Source organism: Saccopteryx bilineata, chromosome 7 (genome assembly GCF_036850765.1).
Source record: "Saccopteryx bilineata isolate mSacBil1 chromosome 7, mSacBil1_pri_phased_curated, whole genome shotgun sequence".
Taxonomy (NCBI): Eukaryota; Metazoa; Chordata; class Mammalia; order Chiroptera; family Emballonuridae; genus Saccopteryx; species Saccopteryx bilineata.
In genome coordinates this window covers 62,442,030-62,458,557 of record NC_089496.1, presented here as the reverse complement: position 1 = coordinate 62,458,557, position 16,528 = coordinate 62,442,030, and the positions used below count along the sequence as shown (strand labels likewise).

Below are 16,528 nucleotides of genomic sequence, written 5' to 3'. Positions count from 1 at the left end.
AGAGGGAGAAATGCCCAGAAACTGCCTTTGCTGTCACCGCGGCATGAGCACAGCGTGCGGCTTTGGTTTGGAAGGGACTCGGCAGTGTGTAGATATCACGGGGGTCGTGAAATGGGGATCTGAGAGGCGTTAAGAAAGGCAGTATTGAGCATAGCTCGGGTGACCTGGTGAGCATCGGGCCCAGACGGGGTTGCCAGTAGATACAGTCCCAGTACATGCAGTCTGTCTCACTGTCTCCCCTCCTCTCAAAGAAAAGCAATAGTAATAAGAAAAATACATTTCAAGTATTCTTAAAACTACTAAATGTTTTCTTTCCTTTTAAGAAAAAGGCCCACTAAAAAAAATCTTAACATAAACCTTCCAGAAATGTCTAGGACAAAGTTTAGTTGTTTTTTTAACTAAACAAAAATTATAATTATTCTCCTACGTGTAAATTTTGTTTTTCTAAATGGTTATGGGTAAGTGTGGACAGATCCAGAAAAGAGGATGAGGGCCTTTGTACTTCTCTCCCCACAATGAGTCGAAGATGTTGAGGGCCACCTCCTTCCGACAGGTCACTGTCCACGGGATGTTCAGCACCCGTGACCGTCCACACGCGGATTGTTCAGCACCCGTGACCATACACACGCATCCGCGCTCAGACCCACCTGGGTCGCTGGGCTGTTCTGCTCCAAACGGTTCTTTTGTGCAGCTCGGACTAAGCTGAGGAGGCACACCATTTTGATTAATGACATGACAGCTCGTGGGAGTGAGATAAGGAAAAGCTTGGTTTCGTTATTTTTTCTTTTTTTGTTGCCCCTTTTTCATTTGTCAGTAAGTGAGTTAGCTTGATTGATTCTAACTGCCCCATAGATTTTGGAAGAACCCAAAAGTCCATTTGCATCATCAGTTCAGTCCTTTTTTTATTCTGTCTCAGAGAAATGTATAAACCATGATTTAAAATCATGCCTTTCTGATCTTTGTTCTTAAGGAATATTCAGTCTGTTCTTTCCTCACCTCTGCCTCAGGACAGCTTCTGGTTGCTCTTAAAAGAGTACATTTTGGCATTCTCTTAGTATCGAAAATGTAAAATCCTCTTTCATTTCTAAAAATGTTATGTTTTTTATTCCATACTTGGCGGATAACAGAATTTTCAACCTGCAGTACTTCTAAACTAACTGAACTGACTTGCTAACAAAGAGAAATATTTTAAGAAGCTTCATATACGGAAATCTGAATGTTTTATCCATGCATGATCTCTGTGTTCCAGATCTGAACTGTCTGTCTCCCATCTCCTTACCCAGAAGTCTGCTGGAGCTGCTGCTCTGCCCGCTGGGCCACTGTCACCGCTGTAGTGAGCCCATGTTTACAATCGTCTACCCCAAGCTCTTCCCGCTGAGAGAGACACCCATGGCGGGGCTGCACCAGGGGTAATCCTGCCAAAGGGGCACCGGGCACTGGGCACGGGGGCTCTGCCCTGGCGGGGCGGGGCGGGCGTTCGGGCAGCGGCACAGGGCGCGGGCCTGCGAGTGTAGCAAAGTCAACAGCTGGGTAGGGGCAGAGGGTGCTCCCTGGAATGCGGCTAGCGAACCATGCACATTTATAGCATCGTAAGAGCACTGGGCTTCCCTTTATTACGGTATTTTTTTGGTCATAGGCAGAACAGTTTTGGTGCACATATTATTTAGAGTAGCTCATTCTTGTTTTGTTTTGTTTTTTTAAGTGAGAGGAGGGGAAGGCAAAAACTGACTCCCACATGCGCCCTGACCAAGATCTACCAGGAGAGCCCAGTAGGGGCGCTGCTCTGCCCATCTGGGGTGTTGCTCCGTTGCTCAGCAACCGAGCCTTTTTTTTTTTTTTTTTAAGTGCCTGAGGCAGAGGCCACAGAGCCATGTAGGGTGGGTGGGGCGCTACATCCTAGATTGACTCCTGGCTGCAGTGGGTGGGTGAGTGGGTGGGGAGACAAGGAAGAGGGATGGAGAAGCAGATGGGTGCTTCTGACAGGGAATCTAAGGACATCTATACACAGGCATACACTCTACCACTGAGCCAACCTGCCAGGGCCCAGAGTAGCTCATTCTTTGCAGGGGTGTTTTCCTGCTATTCCACTGTTCACAATAGTCTCAGGCAATAAGGACTATAGGAACAAAATATTTGTTACAGAGTGGGACAGGCCTAGCCCTTCTGTGTAATCAGTGCTGATGACTGAAAGTGTGTGGCTGTGTGTGTGTGTGTGTGTGTGTGTTTTAAATGTCTAACCCTCCCAACGGCATTCTCATGCCACTCTCTGTTTCTTGGCACAGTGCCTTGAATTTGCTAAAAATGTTCACTAAGTAAAGAACTCCATACTGGTAGTTTTAAAAAGGACAATTAAAAATAGGACATCAAATGAAAAATGCCCCCATTAGCACAACCAGAGCATATAGATTTTCTAAATTCAGGGTTTTCTAAGTTTGCCTTTTTCAAAGTTAAAAAAAAAAAGAGTGATACAGTACCTCACTTAGCCATCAAATGTGGTGTTTAGGGTTAGTCCATTTTCCAGATAACTTGTTGACCTCTATTCCATGCCCAGCAGTGTTGACTTTGTAATCATTTTTATAGAATGAGAGCTAGCGTGGGCAGGGACCCATCTGAGCCTCGAAATGGGCACAGAACCGCCTGTGAGGCAGGCAGGCCATCCTGAGGCTCAGCAGATACAGAAGGCTCACCCCAGCCTGGAGTAGATGCTCAGCAGTGATCATCCCCTCTGCCACCTCTGTCCCCACACCCGCCCCAGACTGCGCTTCCTTTCCCTGACTCCTGATAATCTCGATTCACCCTGCCCTCAGCCTCAGTTCCTGTTTCCTCTCTCCCCGGCTTTAATGTCTCCTAGCTTCCTGCGTGGGCCAACAGAAGCCCTGCTCCAAACCTTCCCAAGAGGCGCCTTCTAATCCTAGATGACCAGGTCGCCAGTGCTAGTGGAATTTCACTTAAATTACAGTTAGAAGGACTGAGTCAGTCTGAGTGTGTTATGACGTAGACATGTCTACAAACACAGCAGTGCCTGGTGGCCAGGTGCATAGGCCCTGGTCGTGACCCTCCTCCGCTGGGAGGCCTTGAGCAAGTTGCTTAACTTCTCTGAGCTTCCCTTTGTCATCAGTCAAATGAGCATAGTAATAGCAATATCTCTTTGCTAGGGTTGTTAGGAGATTACGTAGGTGATAATATCTGTTTAATGAGGGCATTGTGAGGGTTACGTGACGAGATCTGTGCAGAGAGCACAGGATGGCGCCTGCTATGTGAGAAATACTAAGTAAAAGTTACTACCTATTTTTGTAGCTCAGAGACTTTTTTTAATTAAACTTATTGGGGTGACATTGGTTAATAAGACTATATAAGTTTCAAGTGTACAATTCTGTAATACAATATATCATCTATATATTGCATTGTGTGTTCACCACCCAAAGTTTAGTCCGAGACTTTAAAAAGAAATTGTGCACGTTTTAGCTTATATTAATATTAGTAATAGCATCTTTATATTAGTAGAGAGCATGATAGAAAAATCAACTGATTCATTAAACAGTAAAATCCTAATGCATTGTTAGCGCACAGTTTCCTCTAGAAGATATTTTCATACTGAAAATATAAAAATGCAGACAATTCATGATGGGCAGGATGCCCTGTGAATAGCCGATAAAATTCTAAATACCTGTTGAAAAACAAACTTTCTTTTTCTCACGGTAATTTATTTGTCAGAGTGAAGTAGGTCCTTCAAGCGAAGTCATTTCTTTGTTTTTATATGAAAGGCAGGGAACTTATTTAGTATTTGCCTATGCCATTTCTGTCTACTTATTTTTATTTTTTAGAAATTCAGTGTGAATCTTATATTGTTTCGGGGAGTAAATATAAAGGTATTAGTTTAATAAAATGTGTGTATCATGTCCATAGCACTTAGGCAGTGGCCTTTTGTGGAGCAAAGCCAGAGGTAAAGCAAAGGGAAGGAAAGCTCATGGACACAGTCAGCGTGGCGATTACCGGAGGGGGGGGGGTAGGAAGATGGGAGTCGGGGGTACATGGTGATGGAGGGAAACTGGACTTGGGGCAGTGAGCCACGGCGCAGTGCCCAGATGACAGGTAATGGAACAGTACGCCCGAAACAAGTGTGATTCTATTAACAGTGTCACCCAATCAGTTTAATTAACAGAAGGAACGGGAGTGCGTGTGTTTATCACAGAGACAGTGTGCCAGAACAGAAACGCGCTCTCCGTGGTGAGTTAACGCCGGGGTCTGACACTGGGCGTTTGTGGCTTTCGTTTACGCCACCAGACTTCGCTCCTTCCCATGTTGCTATAGAGACAGCACTGAGAGCATCGACTGCAGTTTCTGCTGTAGTCTCTCAAGCACTTTTTTTGGCAACTGCAAGCCAAATACTTGAATCTCAGTAGCTTCCTGTTGCAAGTAAAATCAATATTTTTAATGTCATAAATTCTAAAAGGTCTTGGTGATATTATTTTTTTTAAGTTTTCCAATATATTTAGTTTAGCTTTCATTGCCTGTCATAAAATAATTCATTGTGTCAGCCAACATCTAAATTAACGCGGACATCTGGCATTATTTTAAAAGAACATATTGAATATTATTCTAAAATCCCAAGTTCCATACAAGTGTTAGTTCCAACCTAAATTTAATACAGAGTGAAGTAAAAAGAAATTACTGTATTTTTACATAAATCGTAAATACCCAAACCTTCAACTCTCTGTAGCAGAGAAGGATGGTTGGTATACTGATAACTTTTGATCCTTACAGGGATAGCGAACTTTCATTACCAAATCTTATCGCTCATTTATTAAAATGAAGAACATCAGCCTAGAGGATTACTTATCAGTATTACAAGGTGTATCTGGCTTTTCCCATGTATGTGTGATTCTCCCTAGTTCTGTATTTTTTAATAGGAAATTGGACTAGCAAAGGTTTCCCAAGGGTATTGTGTTCATTTGTTAGAAATATTGCCACAAAACACCACTAAACTGGGAGACTCGCCAGCAGAAATGTAGTGTCTCACGCTCTGATGGGGAGAAGTCTGGAATCCTGGTGGTGGCAGGAGAGGTCCCTTCTGAGGCTGTGCGGAAAGGCTCTGCCCCAGGCCTCCCTCCGCATCCTGTAGACCAGTGGTCCCCAACCTTTTTTGGGCCATGGACCGGTTTAATGTCAGAAAATACTTTCACGGACTGGCCTTTAGGGTGGGACGGATAAATGTATCACGTGACCGAGACAAGCGTCAAGAGTGAGCCTTAGATGGATGTAACAGAGGGAATCTGATCATTTTTAAAAAATAAAACATCGTTCAGACTTAAATATAAATAAAACGGAAATAATTCTTTCTCTGTGGACCAGTACCAAATGGCCCACGGACTGATACTGGTCCGCTGCCCGGGAGTTGGGGACCACTGCTGAAGATGATCGCCCTCTGTCTTCATCGTTCCACATCCCCTTCCCCTCATATACGTCTGTCAGTGTGCCAGAACCCGCCCTTTTCATGAGGACCCCAGTGATGCTGCACCAGGGCCCCTCTGATGATCATATCCCGACTTAACTGATGACACCCACAAGACTCTGTGTCCAGACTGGGTCCCTGCCTCACTCTGCTCAGGCACCAGAACAGCACGCTCCAGACCAGGGGTGGTCAGCCTTTTCATACCTACCGCCCACTTTTGTATCTCTGTCAGTAGTAAAATTTTCTAACCACCGTAATGATGATTTATAAAGTAGGGAAGTAACTTTATCTTATAAAATTTATAAAGCAGAGTTACAGCAAGTTAAAGCATATAATAATAATTACTTATCAAGTATTTTATGTCGGATTTTTGCTGTTTGGCAGAATAAATCTTTATAAAACAACTTACTATAGTTAAATCTATCTTTTTATTTATACTTTGGTTGCTCCACTACTGCCCACCATGAAAGCTGGAACGCCCACTAGTGGGCGGTAGGGACTGGGTTGACTACCACTGCTCTAGACAGAGGGTCTGAAACAACAGAGTGGCTTTCTCACAGTTCTGGGCGCCGGAAGTCCAAAATCCGGGTGTGCATGGTCCGGCTCTATGGAGGGCCCCCTTGCTGGTTGCAAGATGACGTGGCAGAAGAGACTGAGACACGCTGGCACAAGCTCTCGGGTGTCTCTTCTTACAAAGGCACTAATCCCACCCTGGGGACCCCTTCTCGTGACCTCACCTGAATCTAGTTACATCCCAAAGGCCTCATCTCCAAATATCATCACCTCAGAGGTCAGGGCTTGAACATGTGAATTGGGGGAGGTGGGTCACAATTCAGTCCACAGCAGTTGCTCCCTGAGATATTGGGGGGCTAGGACTTCAACCTGTGAATTTGAGGGGGAGACAGTTCAAGCCATAACAGGCTTCCAAAAGTTCACATCCTTTTCATGTATACAATAAACTCACCCCATCCCGACACCCCCAAAATCCTAACCCATTCCAGCATCAGCTCTTAAGTTCAAAATCTCATCTAAAGGATCTTAAATGAGTAAAAACGTGGGTACAGCTCTTCATGGGGCAGCATTCCTTCCTAGCCGTGAGCCTGTGAGACGGACAAGCTGTCGCTCCCGGTATGTAACTGGGGCAGACGACTGCTTCCATGCTGGAAGTGGCCTTTCCTCCTGGTGATCGCTTCCTCTGCTGGTCAGAAGCTTTGTATTTGCTTTTGTCCCACTTACCTAGTTTTGCTTTTGGTGCTTGTGTTTTGGTATCAAATCCAAGAAATCATTGCTGAAACCAATGTCAAGAATTTTTTTCTCCTTTTTTCGTCTAGGAGTTTTATAGTTTCAGGTCTTACATTTATAGTCTTCTGTTCCTTTGGAGTTGATTTTTTGTGTCTGGTATGGGATAAGAGTCCGGTTTCATTCTTTGCATGTGGACACCCAGTTTTCCCTGTGCCATTTGTTGAAGAAACTGTCCTTTCTCCCTTGTGTGTTCTTGGCTTTCTTGTGGAAGATCAGTTCACTGTGTGTTGGGTGGTGGGGGAGTTATTTCTAGGCTCTCTGTTCTGTTCCACTGGTCTATGCATCTGTCTTTGTACCACACTGTTTGGATTACTATAGCTTTGTAATATATATATATTTATTTAGATGTTTTTAAATATTCAAAAATATCCTTCAACAGATTTAAGTAAATTGTTCTTAACTGTTTCTTCCTCACTGGGTCACTCAACGATTATGTGTCGACAGTCCGTTGTGCACTAGATTTAGCTATGACCTGATACTTCTTTTCTCATATCTATCTCACTCCTAAATTTCTAAGGCATGGACCAATCAACTAGGGAAGCAAGTATGCAATTTTTAAGGCTCTGGTTCTGTGCCTGGAATCTTCCCGTGAGGGACATTTAACATAAACGTAACAAGCCAATACAATATGTTATTAGATGGTTCTCCCATAAGTTAATTTATACACAGGCTTGGGGTTTTATCTGATCAACTCTGTCCAATAAATATTATCTTCTTTTGGCTTGAATTTCCATGTGAGTCAAGTATATGCCTTTGGTTTCTAATCAGGAGACACATTTGCAAAGAAAATACATTTTTGATGACTTTTTTTTTTTTCTTTCATTTTTCTGAAGCTGGAAACAGGGAGAGACAGTCAGACAGACTCCCGCATGCGCCCGACCGGGATCCACCCGGCACGCCCACCAGGGGGCGATGCTCTGCCCATCCTGGGCGTCGCCATGTTGCTACCAGAGCCACTCTAGCGCCTGGGGCAGAGGCCACAGAGCCATCCCCAGCGCCCGGGCCATCTTTGCTCCAATGGAGCCTTGGCTGCGGGAGGGGAAGAGAGAGACAGAGAGGGAAAGTGCGGCGGAGGGGTGGAGAAGCAAATGGGCGCTTCTCCTGTGTGCCCTGGCCGGGAATCGAACCCAGGTCCTCCGCACACTAGGCCGACGCTCTACCGCTGAGCCAACCGGCCAGGGCCTTGATGACTTTTTTATGAGCTCAAACATGTGCCAGCAACGTTGGGATTTAATTTTTCTAGAGTAGTGGTATTTCTGTATTTTGAAAGTAAGCTGAAATGCTCTTCTGCCTTGCCTATAAATATGCTCAGACTCTAGAGCAGAAAATGTCACGTCTGATATTCTTTGTAGAACTTATCAGCATCACTTTCCTAACGCTACAGGAACTCAAAATGTCTCCCATAAAACGGGCACCTCTCTGGGATCACAGTTCTGGAATTTTAAAGGACCTACTCAGCACAAACCCATTGTTAAGGCAGTAAACTTGTTGGTCTGCTTGTGACAACTTAGATCATTAATATAGCAGGCAGGGACAATATGCTGTCAGCTGAATCCCCTGAAAGTACACAGACGTGGGATGTCCTTGTAACACAAATACACCTCCAGGTTGCCCCTCGTACCCCTTGAGTGTGCACCGTTAGGAGTTAATAGCGATCCAGCGGGCATTAGGCTTCAGTGAGTAAAACACCCACATCTCTATGGATTTGGGTTCTTTTATTTAGAACTTTTATTTTTTAAAATTCAATCATCGTGGTATGAAATGCGTCATGTCCATGAGTGATTTTATCTTAACAGAATTATGTTTAAAAGAAAGTGAGTTACAATCAGATAGCTGATCTTCAAACATGCACTTGCCATTTAAGATCATTTTGGGTCCAAGTTTTCTTTTGATTGTAATTTATACAAATATATGTACATGTATATTCTGGTGTGGCAAATAATCTGAACTCAAATTCTAACCAATAAACTTTTTTAAAAATTAAGGTAATACAGAGTATCTAATAACTTAAAATTTATATGATTTCCTGAGTTAAGAAAATCTCAAAAGTGATGCCTGCCTTTTTACTTTCTTACGTGTGTAATTTGCAAAGCAGGTTTTGATTTTGATCGAGTCAAATTGACCCATTTTAATTTTATAGACAGTGCTTTTGTGCTAAAGAAATCTTTACCTACCCCAACATCCCCAAGACTTCCTTCAGCGTCCTCTCTTCCTCTCCCCTGATCCGTGTCTGTTTCTCAGTCCACACCAAACTGTCTTCCTTACCGAAGTTGTGTATCAGGTAAAGCGATACTTTCCACTGGAGTCTTCTCTTTCCGGATTGTTTTATCTTTCCCAGGGCCTCTGCTTTTCCATATAATTTTTAGAGTAAGCTTCTCTTTGTCTCCAAAACCTCCTGTGCTGGATTCTGATAAGAAGAGCGTTTAATCTATAGATTACTTGGGAAAGGATTGACGTCGTTACTACGCTGAGTCTTCCAGTGAGTGAACACAGAATGTCTCTCCACATATTTAGGCGTTCTTTTATGTCTTCCATCAGCATTTCATCACTTTCAACATACAGACCCTTAAATGTTATGTTGATACCCAAGAATTTTACTTTCTTTGTGTGATTATAAATCATCTTAGTTTTTAATTTCAACTTCCGTGCGTTCATTGTTAGTATATGGAAATATGGTTGATTTAAAAAAAATTTTTTTTCAGATGAGAGTCTAGGAAATAGTGAAGCAGATTTCTGCATGCACCCTGACCAGGATTCACCCAGCAATGCCATCTGGGGCCGATACTCAAGTACTGAGCTCTTTTTAGCACCTGAGGCTGATACACTCCAACAGAGCTATCCTCAGAGCCCAAGGCCACGCTTGAACCAATCAAACTACTGGCTGTGGGAGAAGAAGAGGGAGAGAAGGAGGAGTGTGAGGGGTGGAGAAGCAGATGGTCACTTCTCCTGTGTGCCCTGACTGGGAATTGAACCTAGGACATCCATACGTCAGACTTTAAATTTTTCATTTTATCTGCTTGCAGTCTTGTTGAATTTGCTTAAGAGGCCAGGAGTGTTTTTTGTAGATTCCTTGGCATTTTCTGTGCAGACAGTCATGTCAGTGCCATCAGAAAGTAGGAATAGTTTTATTTCTTTTCCATTTGTATGGCTTTAATTTCTTTTTCTTGCCTTGTTGCAGTGGTTAGAATTTCCAGTACTATATTGACTAAGGTGGTGAAAGTAGACATCACTATAAAGCATGATGTTGGCAAGGTTTCTTTTTTAGAGTCTGCTCATTAAATTGAAAAAGATCCCTTTGGTTTCTAGTTTACTGAGGGTTTTTAGCGTGAATAGATATTGTATTTTGTCAAGTGAGTCCATTGATAACCGTACAAAATTTTTTTCATTAACCCTGTTGATATGGTGATGATGTTGATTTTCAAATAGTGACCCAGCCTTACAGATCCAGAATAATTCCCACTTGATGTTGACATATTTGATTTGTTGTCATTTTCATTTCCAATCAGTTCATGTAAGGTTTTACCTTTTTAGACTGCCTCTTTAATCTATGGGAAAGTGGTCATTTGAGGGATTAGAAAAGATTGTAGAACTGTGGTGTTTAATTTTCACGTTTGGGGCTTTTCCTGACCTTTCTGTTACTGATTTCTAGGTGGAGTCCACGAAGGACAGAAAACATGCCCTGGTTTTTATGTGCTTTGGATGTAAAGTGCTCTTTCTTCTCCAGCTTTCTGCTGAAAACTGGGGTTATTGATTTGAGAGCACTTTTTTAATACTGTAAACTTCCCTTTAATATTGCTTCTGCTAGGAAGAGGACCCTCAAACTCTGTTATCCAGATTCTGAAATTACCTCTACAAGCGATCTCTATCACTGCATTTGTAGGATGAATTTCATAAATTATGTCTTTTAAACTTGCTGACGTGTGTGTGTGTGTGTGTGTGTGTGTGTGTGTGTGTGTGTGTGTTCTAGCTAAATCATGTAACATGGTTTTGTTACATGATTTTTATAATGTATTTGAAATTCTGTCGTGGCCCTGTTGGTTCTAGTAAGCAGATTTCAGACAGTGGCATGAAGAAAGCTTGTTTTCCCTTTGCTGTTAACTGAAGGGTGTTCTGTCATCAGAAAACTGCTAATAAAACGAGCACAGGCATACCGCACCTGTTCCTGGGGCTCAGTTTTAAAAGGAAATCTATGCCCCTGCTCTGTGCTGTGTGGCCCGGCTGATCCTTGTTTTTAACAAAGGAGAAGTCTGTCTCTTGGAAAGAACCCTGAGGCACTCGTCTTGAACGCAGTGTTCCCTCCCTCTCCCTCCTCCAGGCGGACAACCGTCAGCTTCGTGGCCTACTGCTGCTCCGCCCAGTGTCTGCAGACTTTTGACCTACTGAGTTGATAAACACTCAGAGCCCATGGAGCCCTGCCGCTGCCGCTGCCCGCGTGTCCCACGCTGTTTGTGCAGCAGAGGGACAGGAGTCCAGCCAGACCAAACAGACCCTCCCGTCCTGCCCTGCCCGGCCCTGTCCTGTCCCATCCAGTCCAGCGCAGGCCCTGCAGGACTCCCCAAGTGTCCTGACTGAGCCTCCGAGCCGAAACGCCTCCACCCTCCCCCGAGCTGGAATACATCCTCCCCAACATTGAGGACTTTTGTCTTGTGTGTTTTTCTTCTCCTGCCAGTGTCTCCTGTGCAGACTGTGTAGCTTGGTGTGCCTCCCACGTCAGACTGAGAGCCCATCTCAGTTCCCTGGACGGCCGCAATCCAGTGAGTGGCATTGTCCGGCTGGCGTTGGAGCACATCTAACTCCATTACACTTCTGATCTTCTCTTCCTTCCCCAGAAGAGTAATTTCCCCCCGGGCTGTTCGCAGTGCTTATAATGACGCCAGCAAACCCCACGGCCTCAATAGCGTTGAGTGGAGGTGGGGTGAGGGGTGTTCCTGCCAGAGTAGTCTGCCCCCCACCCCCCCGTGGAGGTTCCGGGGGGTCCTAGCCTCCACCCTCTGGAAAGTCACCGCCTTGTTGAGAAGTATTTCAGAGGGACTTTAAAAATAAAAAGTGTAGATTATAAATAAAATGCCCTTATTTTGAAAGACTATTTACAGAAAAATACTTTTGAAATGTTTGCTATCCCGATAAGATTTTTTTTTTTTTTTTATGAGAAGAGTTTGAGGAACATCTGAGGCTTTAAAAAAGCCAAGCCTCCTCTTTCTGGGTTTAAACATTTTACTGGCTAAGGAAAAGGGGAGGGAAAGACGTCAAAGTCTGACCTGCTTGTCAGCTGGGTTTATGGTTAGGGTCAAATTTATAGTGACTGAAATAGTTCTGCGACACGTGAAAAACAGGCCCCGGGCCCTGTGCTCTGTGTCCTGAGCAGGGTGACCCTTGGGGACAGTGTGTACACTCTGTTACATACCTGGTGCACTGGGTTATCTCCACAGTGACCCTGGCTCTCTTACGTGCTTCCCACGCTGCTGTCCCGACACCACTGAGAAGGGGCAGAAACAGCCGGTCCCAGCCCAGCCTTGACTTGCGCACAAGGGCCAGGAACGGGAAGCCTGTGAGACCCCGCCCTGCCGAGGACTGCGCGTGATGGCAGCAGCCGCACACGTACTCCTTTGAAAGGGTGGCGTCTTCCTGTTGCTTTGCAGCCGCGTGTGCCTCTGGTGGCTGTGAAGTGGTCCTTCTATATTTATTGTTATTATTTATTTTTTTTAGATGTTTATTTATTCATTTTAGAGAGGAGAAAAAGAGCAAAGGAGAGAGAAGGGGGAGGAACAGGGAGCATCAACTTCCATATGTGCCTTTACCAGGCATGCTGGGGTTTCGAAACGGCAAACGCAGTGTCCCAGGTCGACGTTTTATCCACCGCGCAACCTCAGGTCAGGCCTATTTATTTATTTTATTTTATTTTTTTCTGAAGTTAGAAGCAGGGAGGCAGTCAGACTCCCACATTAGCCCGACCAGCATCCACCCAGCATGCCCACCAGGGGGCAATGCTCTGCCCATCCAGGGCATCGCTCCATTGTGACTGGAGCCACTCTAGCACCTGAGGAGGCGGAGGCCATGGAGCCGTCCTCAGCACCCAGGCCAACTTTGCTCCAATGGAGCCTTGGCTGCGGGAGGAGAAGAGAGAGACAGAGAGGAAGGAAAGGGGGAGGGGTGGAGAAGAGGATGGGCGCTTCTCCCGTGTGCCCTGGCCGGGAATCGAACCCCAGACATCCACACGCCAGGCCGACACTCTACCACTGAACCAACTGGCCAGGGCCAGGCCTATTTATTTTTAATGTTTTAATTCTACAGTATTTTCTCCCAGGCAGGATGGAAAGGGGAAACCCCAAGAAGATTTACTTGGTAGGAAAATTCTCTTCAATTCCAGATGCATCTAAAGTGTGGTGGACAGCCCTGGCCGGTTGGCTCAGCGGTAGAGCGTCGGCCTAGCGTGCGGAGGACCCGGGTTCGATTTCCGGCCAGGGCACATAGGAGAAGCACCCATTTGCTTCTCCACCCCTCCGCCGCGCCTTCCTCTCTGTCTCTCTCTTCCCCTCCCGCAGCCAAGGCTCCATTGGAGCAAAGATGGCCCGGGCGCTGGGGATGGCTCTGTGGCCTCTGCCCCAGGCGCTAGAGTGGCTCTGGTCGCAACATGGCGACACCCAGGAGGGTCGCAACATGGCGACGCCCAGGATGGGCAGAGCATCGCCCCCTGGTGGGCAGAGCGTCGCCCCCTGGTGGGCGTGCCGGGTGGATCCCGGTCGGGCGCATGCGGGAGTCTGTCTGACTGTCTCTCCCTGTTTCCAGCTTCAGAAAAGTGCAAAAAAAAAAAAAAAATTAAAGTGTGGTGGACAGGATTGTGCTTGCCGCCTTCAGTCTATCATACAGGGCTCAGAATCCAACAGTTCCTGACCTGCGTGTGAGCTTTTCCCAGTCGTGCTGCCCAGAAAGCAGACTGTCCCAGTAGAACGGCGAAGGCAGGACGTCTGCGTGTGTCCCCATGGCCCTCCCACTGCCCTTCCTTCTGCGAGGCTCTCCCCTAACTTGACCTATGTGGCCCTTAGGGGCTTGTCGTAGAATAGAAACAGAAGACCTACTCAGGACATCACAGTTCTCCCATCTTTTGGAATAACTGAGGTGTTGGCAGAACCTCCGCGCATACGGACACAAGTGGGCAGGTGAACAACGGGCAGGACCTTCCCTAACGAGACGCTGCCTGTCATTTAAATGGCAATGGGTTGCAGCAACTTTCTCATTCACCTACAGTCATGTGTCTCAAAATGACGTGTGCTAACCTGATATTCAGGATTCTCATTGCTATAAGGATTTGTAATACCGGGGGGTCCTCAGGTTATGACATAGTTCCTTCCCTTCCTGCGACAGTGATGTAACCAGAATTTTGGAGTAAGTCTGAACACACCCTAGCCTAAGTCACTCACCTATCCTGACACAGTTAGAAAATCATAATCTAGAACATAGAAACACAACTAAGCTGCAGAAAAAGAAGACTGCATATTCTCCACTGCACGCAACCAAACCAGTTTGCCATGTAGTCTAAGTACAATGCTAACAGTAAGGGCATAAGCCCAAACACACACATCTCAATTTTTTGAAGTTTTTATGGGAGTGAGCATCGTAAACTCGAAACATAGGTCGAGACTGTCGTAACCTGAAGACCCCTGTACTTGCAACTCATTTGCAGTTTCACAAAGACATGAGCCACGCATCCTCTCTGTGCCCGTGACAAGCAAGTGTGCACTGAACACCAGGCAGCACGCCACCTGTGGGCAACCTCAGCCTGCACGCCTGGGGCACACAGCCTGACTGGGGAGAAATGCTGTTTATAATGTGGCTTCCCTGCTGCTGTTCATTTTAAAAAAAAAAGAAAGAAAATTGTACTGAATCCACTGATGTTGTCACCCTTTGGACGTTATATAGGAGAACTGTTGGAGACAGGCGAAGATTCCCCTCCACGCTCTGTATTTGAATTGCGTGCATGACTGAAGAAAACTCCAAAGGTGTTCAGTTGTGTTTTCTTGTTGAACAGTTATGCTACATAGAGAAGTGTTTCACGCACTTTGAGTAATGCAAAAAGAACAAGGGGTTACTTGGAAAATAGAGTCTGTTCAGGTAAGTTTACATCGCTAACCTGTGGTTAATGGTAAATTTAAAAATCCAGACTGCCCTGTTGGGCCTAGGCCTTCTTATGATCGAGTGTAAAACGCAGTCCATTCTCAGTAGATTGCCCTGTTCGTGATATTAAAAAATGCCGTATGCCTGACCCGTGGTAATGCATCCACCCGCAGTGGATGGAGCGTCGACCTGGAACGCTGAGGTCACTGGTTCGAAACCCTGGGCTTGCCCGGTCAATTCGCATATGGGAGTTGATGCTTCCTGCTCCTCCCTCTTCTCTCACTCTCTCCCTCTCTCCCCTCTCTAAAATGAATAAATAAAATCTTTAAAAAAATAAAAACCCAAAAATGTATTATTGTTATCATACCGAAAGCCCCCAATGACATAGCATTGTGAAGATGAAATGTTGCATCTTCAATGAATAAAATATATATTTTGAGCAAACTTAAAAATTTTTTTATAAATGTTCAATACACAAAAGAGCTCTGGCCAGTGGAGGAACCTCTCTGGTTCATAGGAGAGTGACAGACTCCTTCGTTACCTGGCCCCTGTCCTCCGAAACGCGAGGTGTACCTTAAACATTGTTGGCCAACAGACTCCACCCTCACTACAGACCTTTCACACTCTGGCTTGTCTGGCTGGTTTAACGGACCTTTCACTTTTCTTCCACATTTTGTATTATGAATTAAAATGTTTACAGTCTTAAGAAGAAAAAAAAATGATTCACTACCAATTGGCTTCTGAGGCTTTGTATCCAGTTTTCCCTAAACTGTATACCAATTTCTGTCATCACTGGGGACTTTCAAAGCTGGCTCTAAAAATTATCCCATAATAAAATTAGGTTCCTATTTCCCAAATGAAAGAAGCAGACTTTTCTTTTTTTAATCTTTACTATAAAAAACTTAAATGTAATGCATTGCTTCAGAAATCAGAACATTTTTATTCCGATGATTTATGACCAGGGATTACTAACTGGGCCAGACTAACGCAACCCAATGTAATTAAATATTAAGTTGTAAATTCATTTCACTGACTTGGAAACACGCTCTCTTTAGGCCCCTTATTTTAAAGCGTATTCTTGCATAACTGTGTGGACATGGTATCATGCTTTTAATATGTTCACTGTTTCCACCGACTCTTGCTTACCCCTGACGGCGCTAGCCTGCATGTCTCTGGGAATTCAAGACTACCCCGCCTTCTCTTAAACAGGGGATTTTTGTAAAGTCTGCGCTCATGAGATAGCTCTACAGCCATCTAAAAACTATTCAAGTCTCACTGCCTGTGCCCAGACGGTCACCCCTGTGTCATCAGCCAGTAGACCTACAGTGTGTAAGTGTGTCCAGGAAAGATACTGCTCACAGCTGAGTGACTGTCATCCATGGTCAGGAGAGGAGGTGCCTTGTAACCCTAGGACGTTCATTTCGGAGCATGCCTAAATAGTCCTTGTGCTTCAGAGCCAGGAAAGTCTGGGCAGCCCTATGTGGTGGCCAAGCAAAAGGCGGGGGCAATTGGCCTGTCCTGTGGGGGCACAGTGGATAAAGCATCAATCTGAAATGCTGAGGTTGCCGGTTCAAAACCCTGGGCTTGCCTGGTCAAGACATATATGGGAGTTGATGCTCCTTGCTCCTCCCCCCTTCTCTCTTTCTCTCACCCCCTTCCTCC

At 45.2% G+C, this 16,528-nt stretch overlaps 1 protein-coding gene across 2 annotated transcripts in view; it reads left to right on the top strand.

The window, feature by feature from the left end:
* Positions 1-11,387, top strand: part of LRRC28 (leucine rich repeat containing 28) — a 73,992-nt gene extending 62,605 nt beyond the window's left edge. For both annotated transcript variants that reach the window (XM_066239369.1, XM_066239368.1), the window contains 2 exons: positions 1,250-1,409; positions 11,070-11,387. In XM_066239369.1, coding sequence (XP_066095466.1) covers positions 1,250-1,409; positions 11,070-11,142 — 233 coding nt within the window. In that variant the 3' untranslated portion in view covers positions 11,143-11,387. The remainder of the gene's footprint in view (positions 1-1,249; positions 1,410-11,069) is intronic.
* Positions 11,388-16,528: the final 5,141 nt, after the last annotated feature.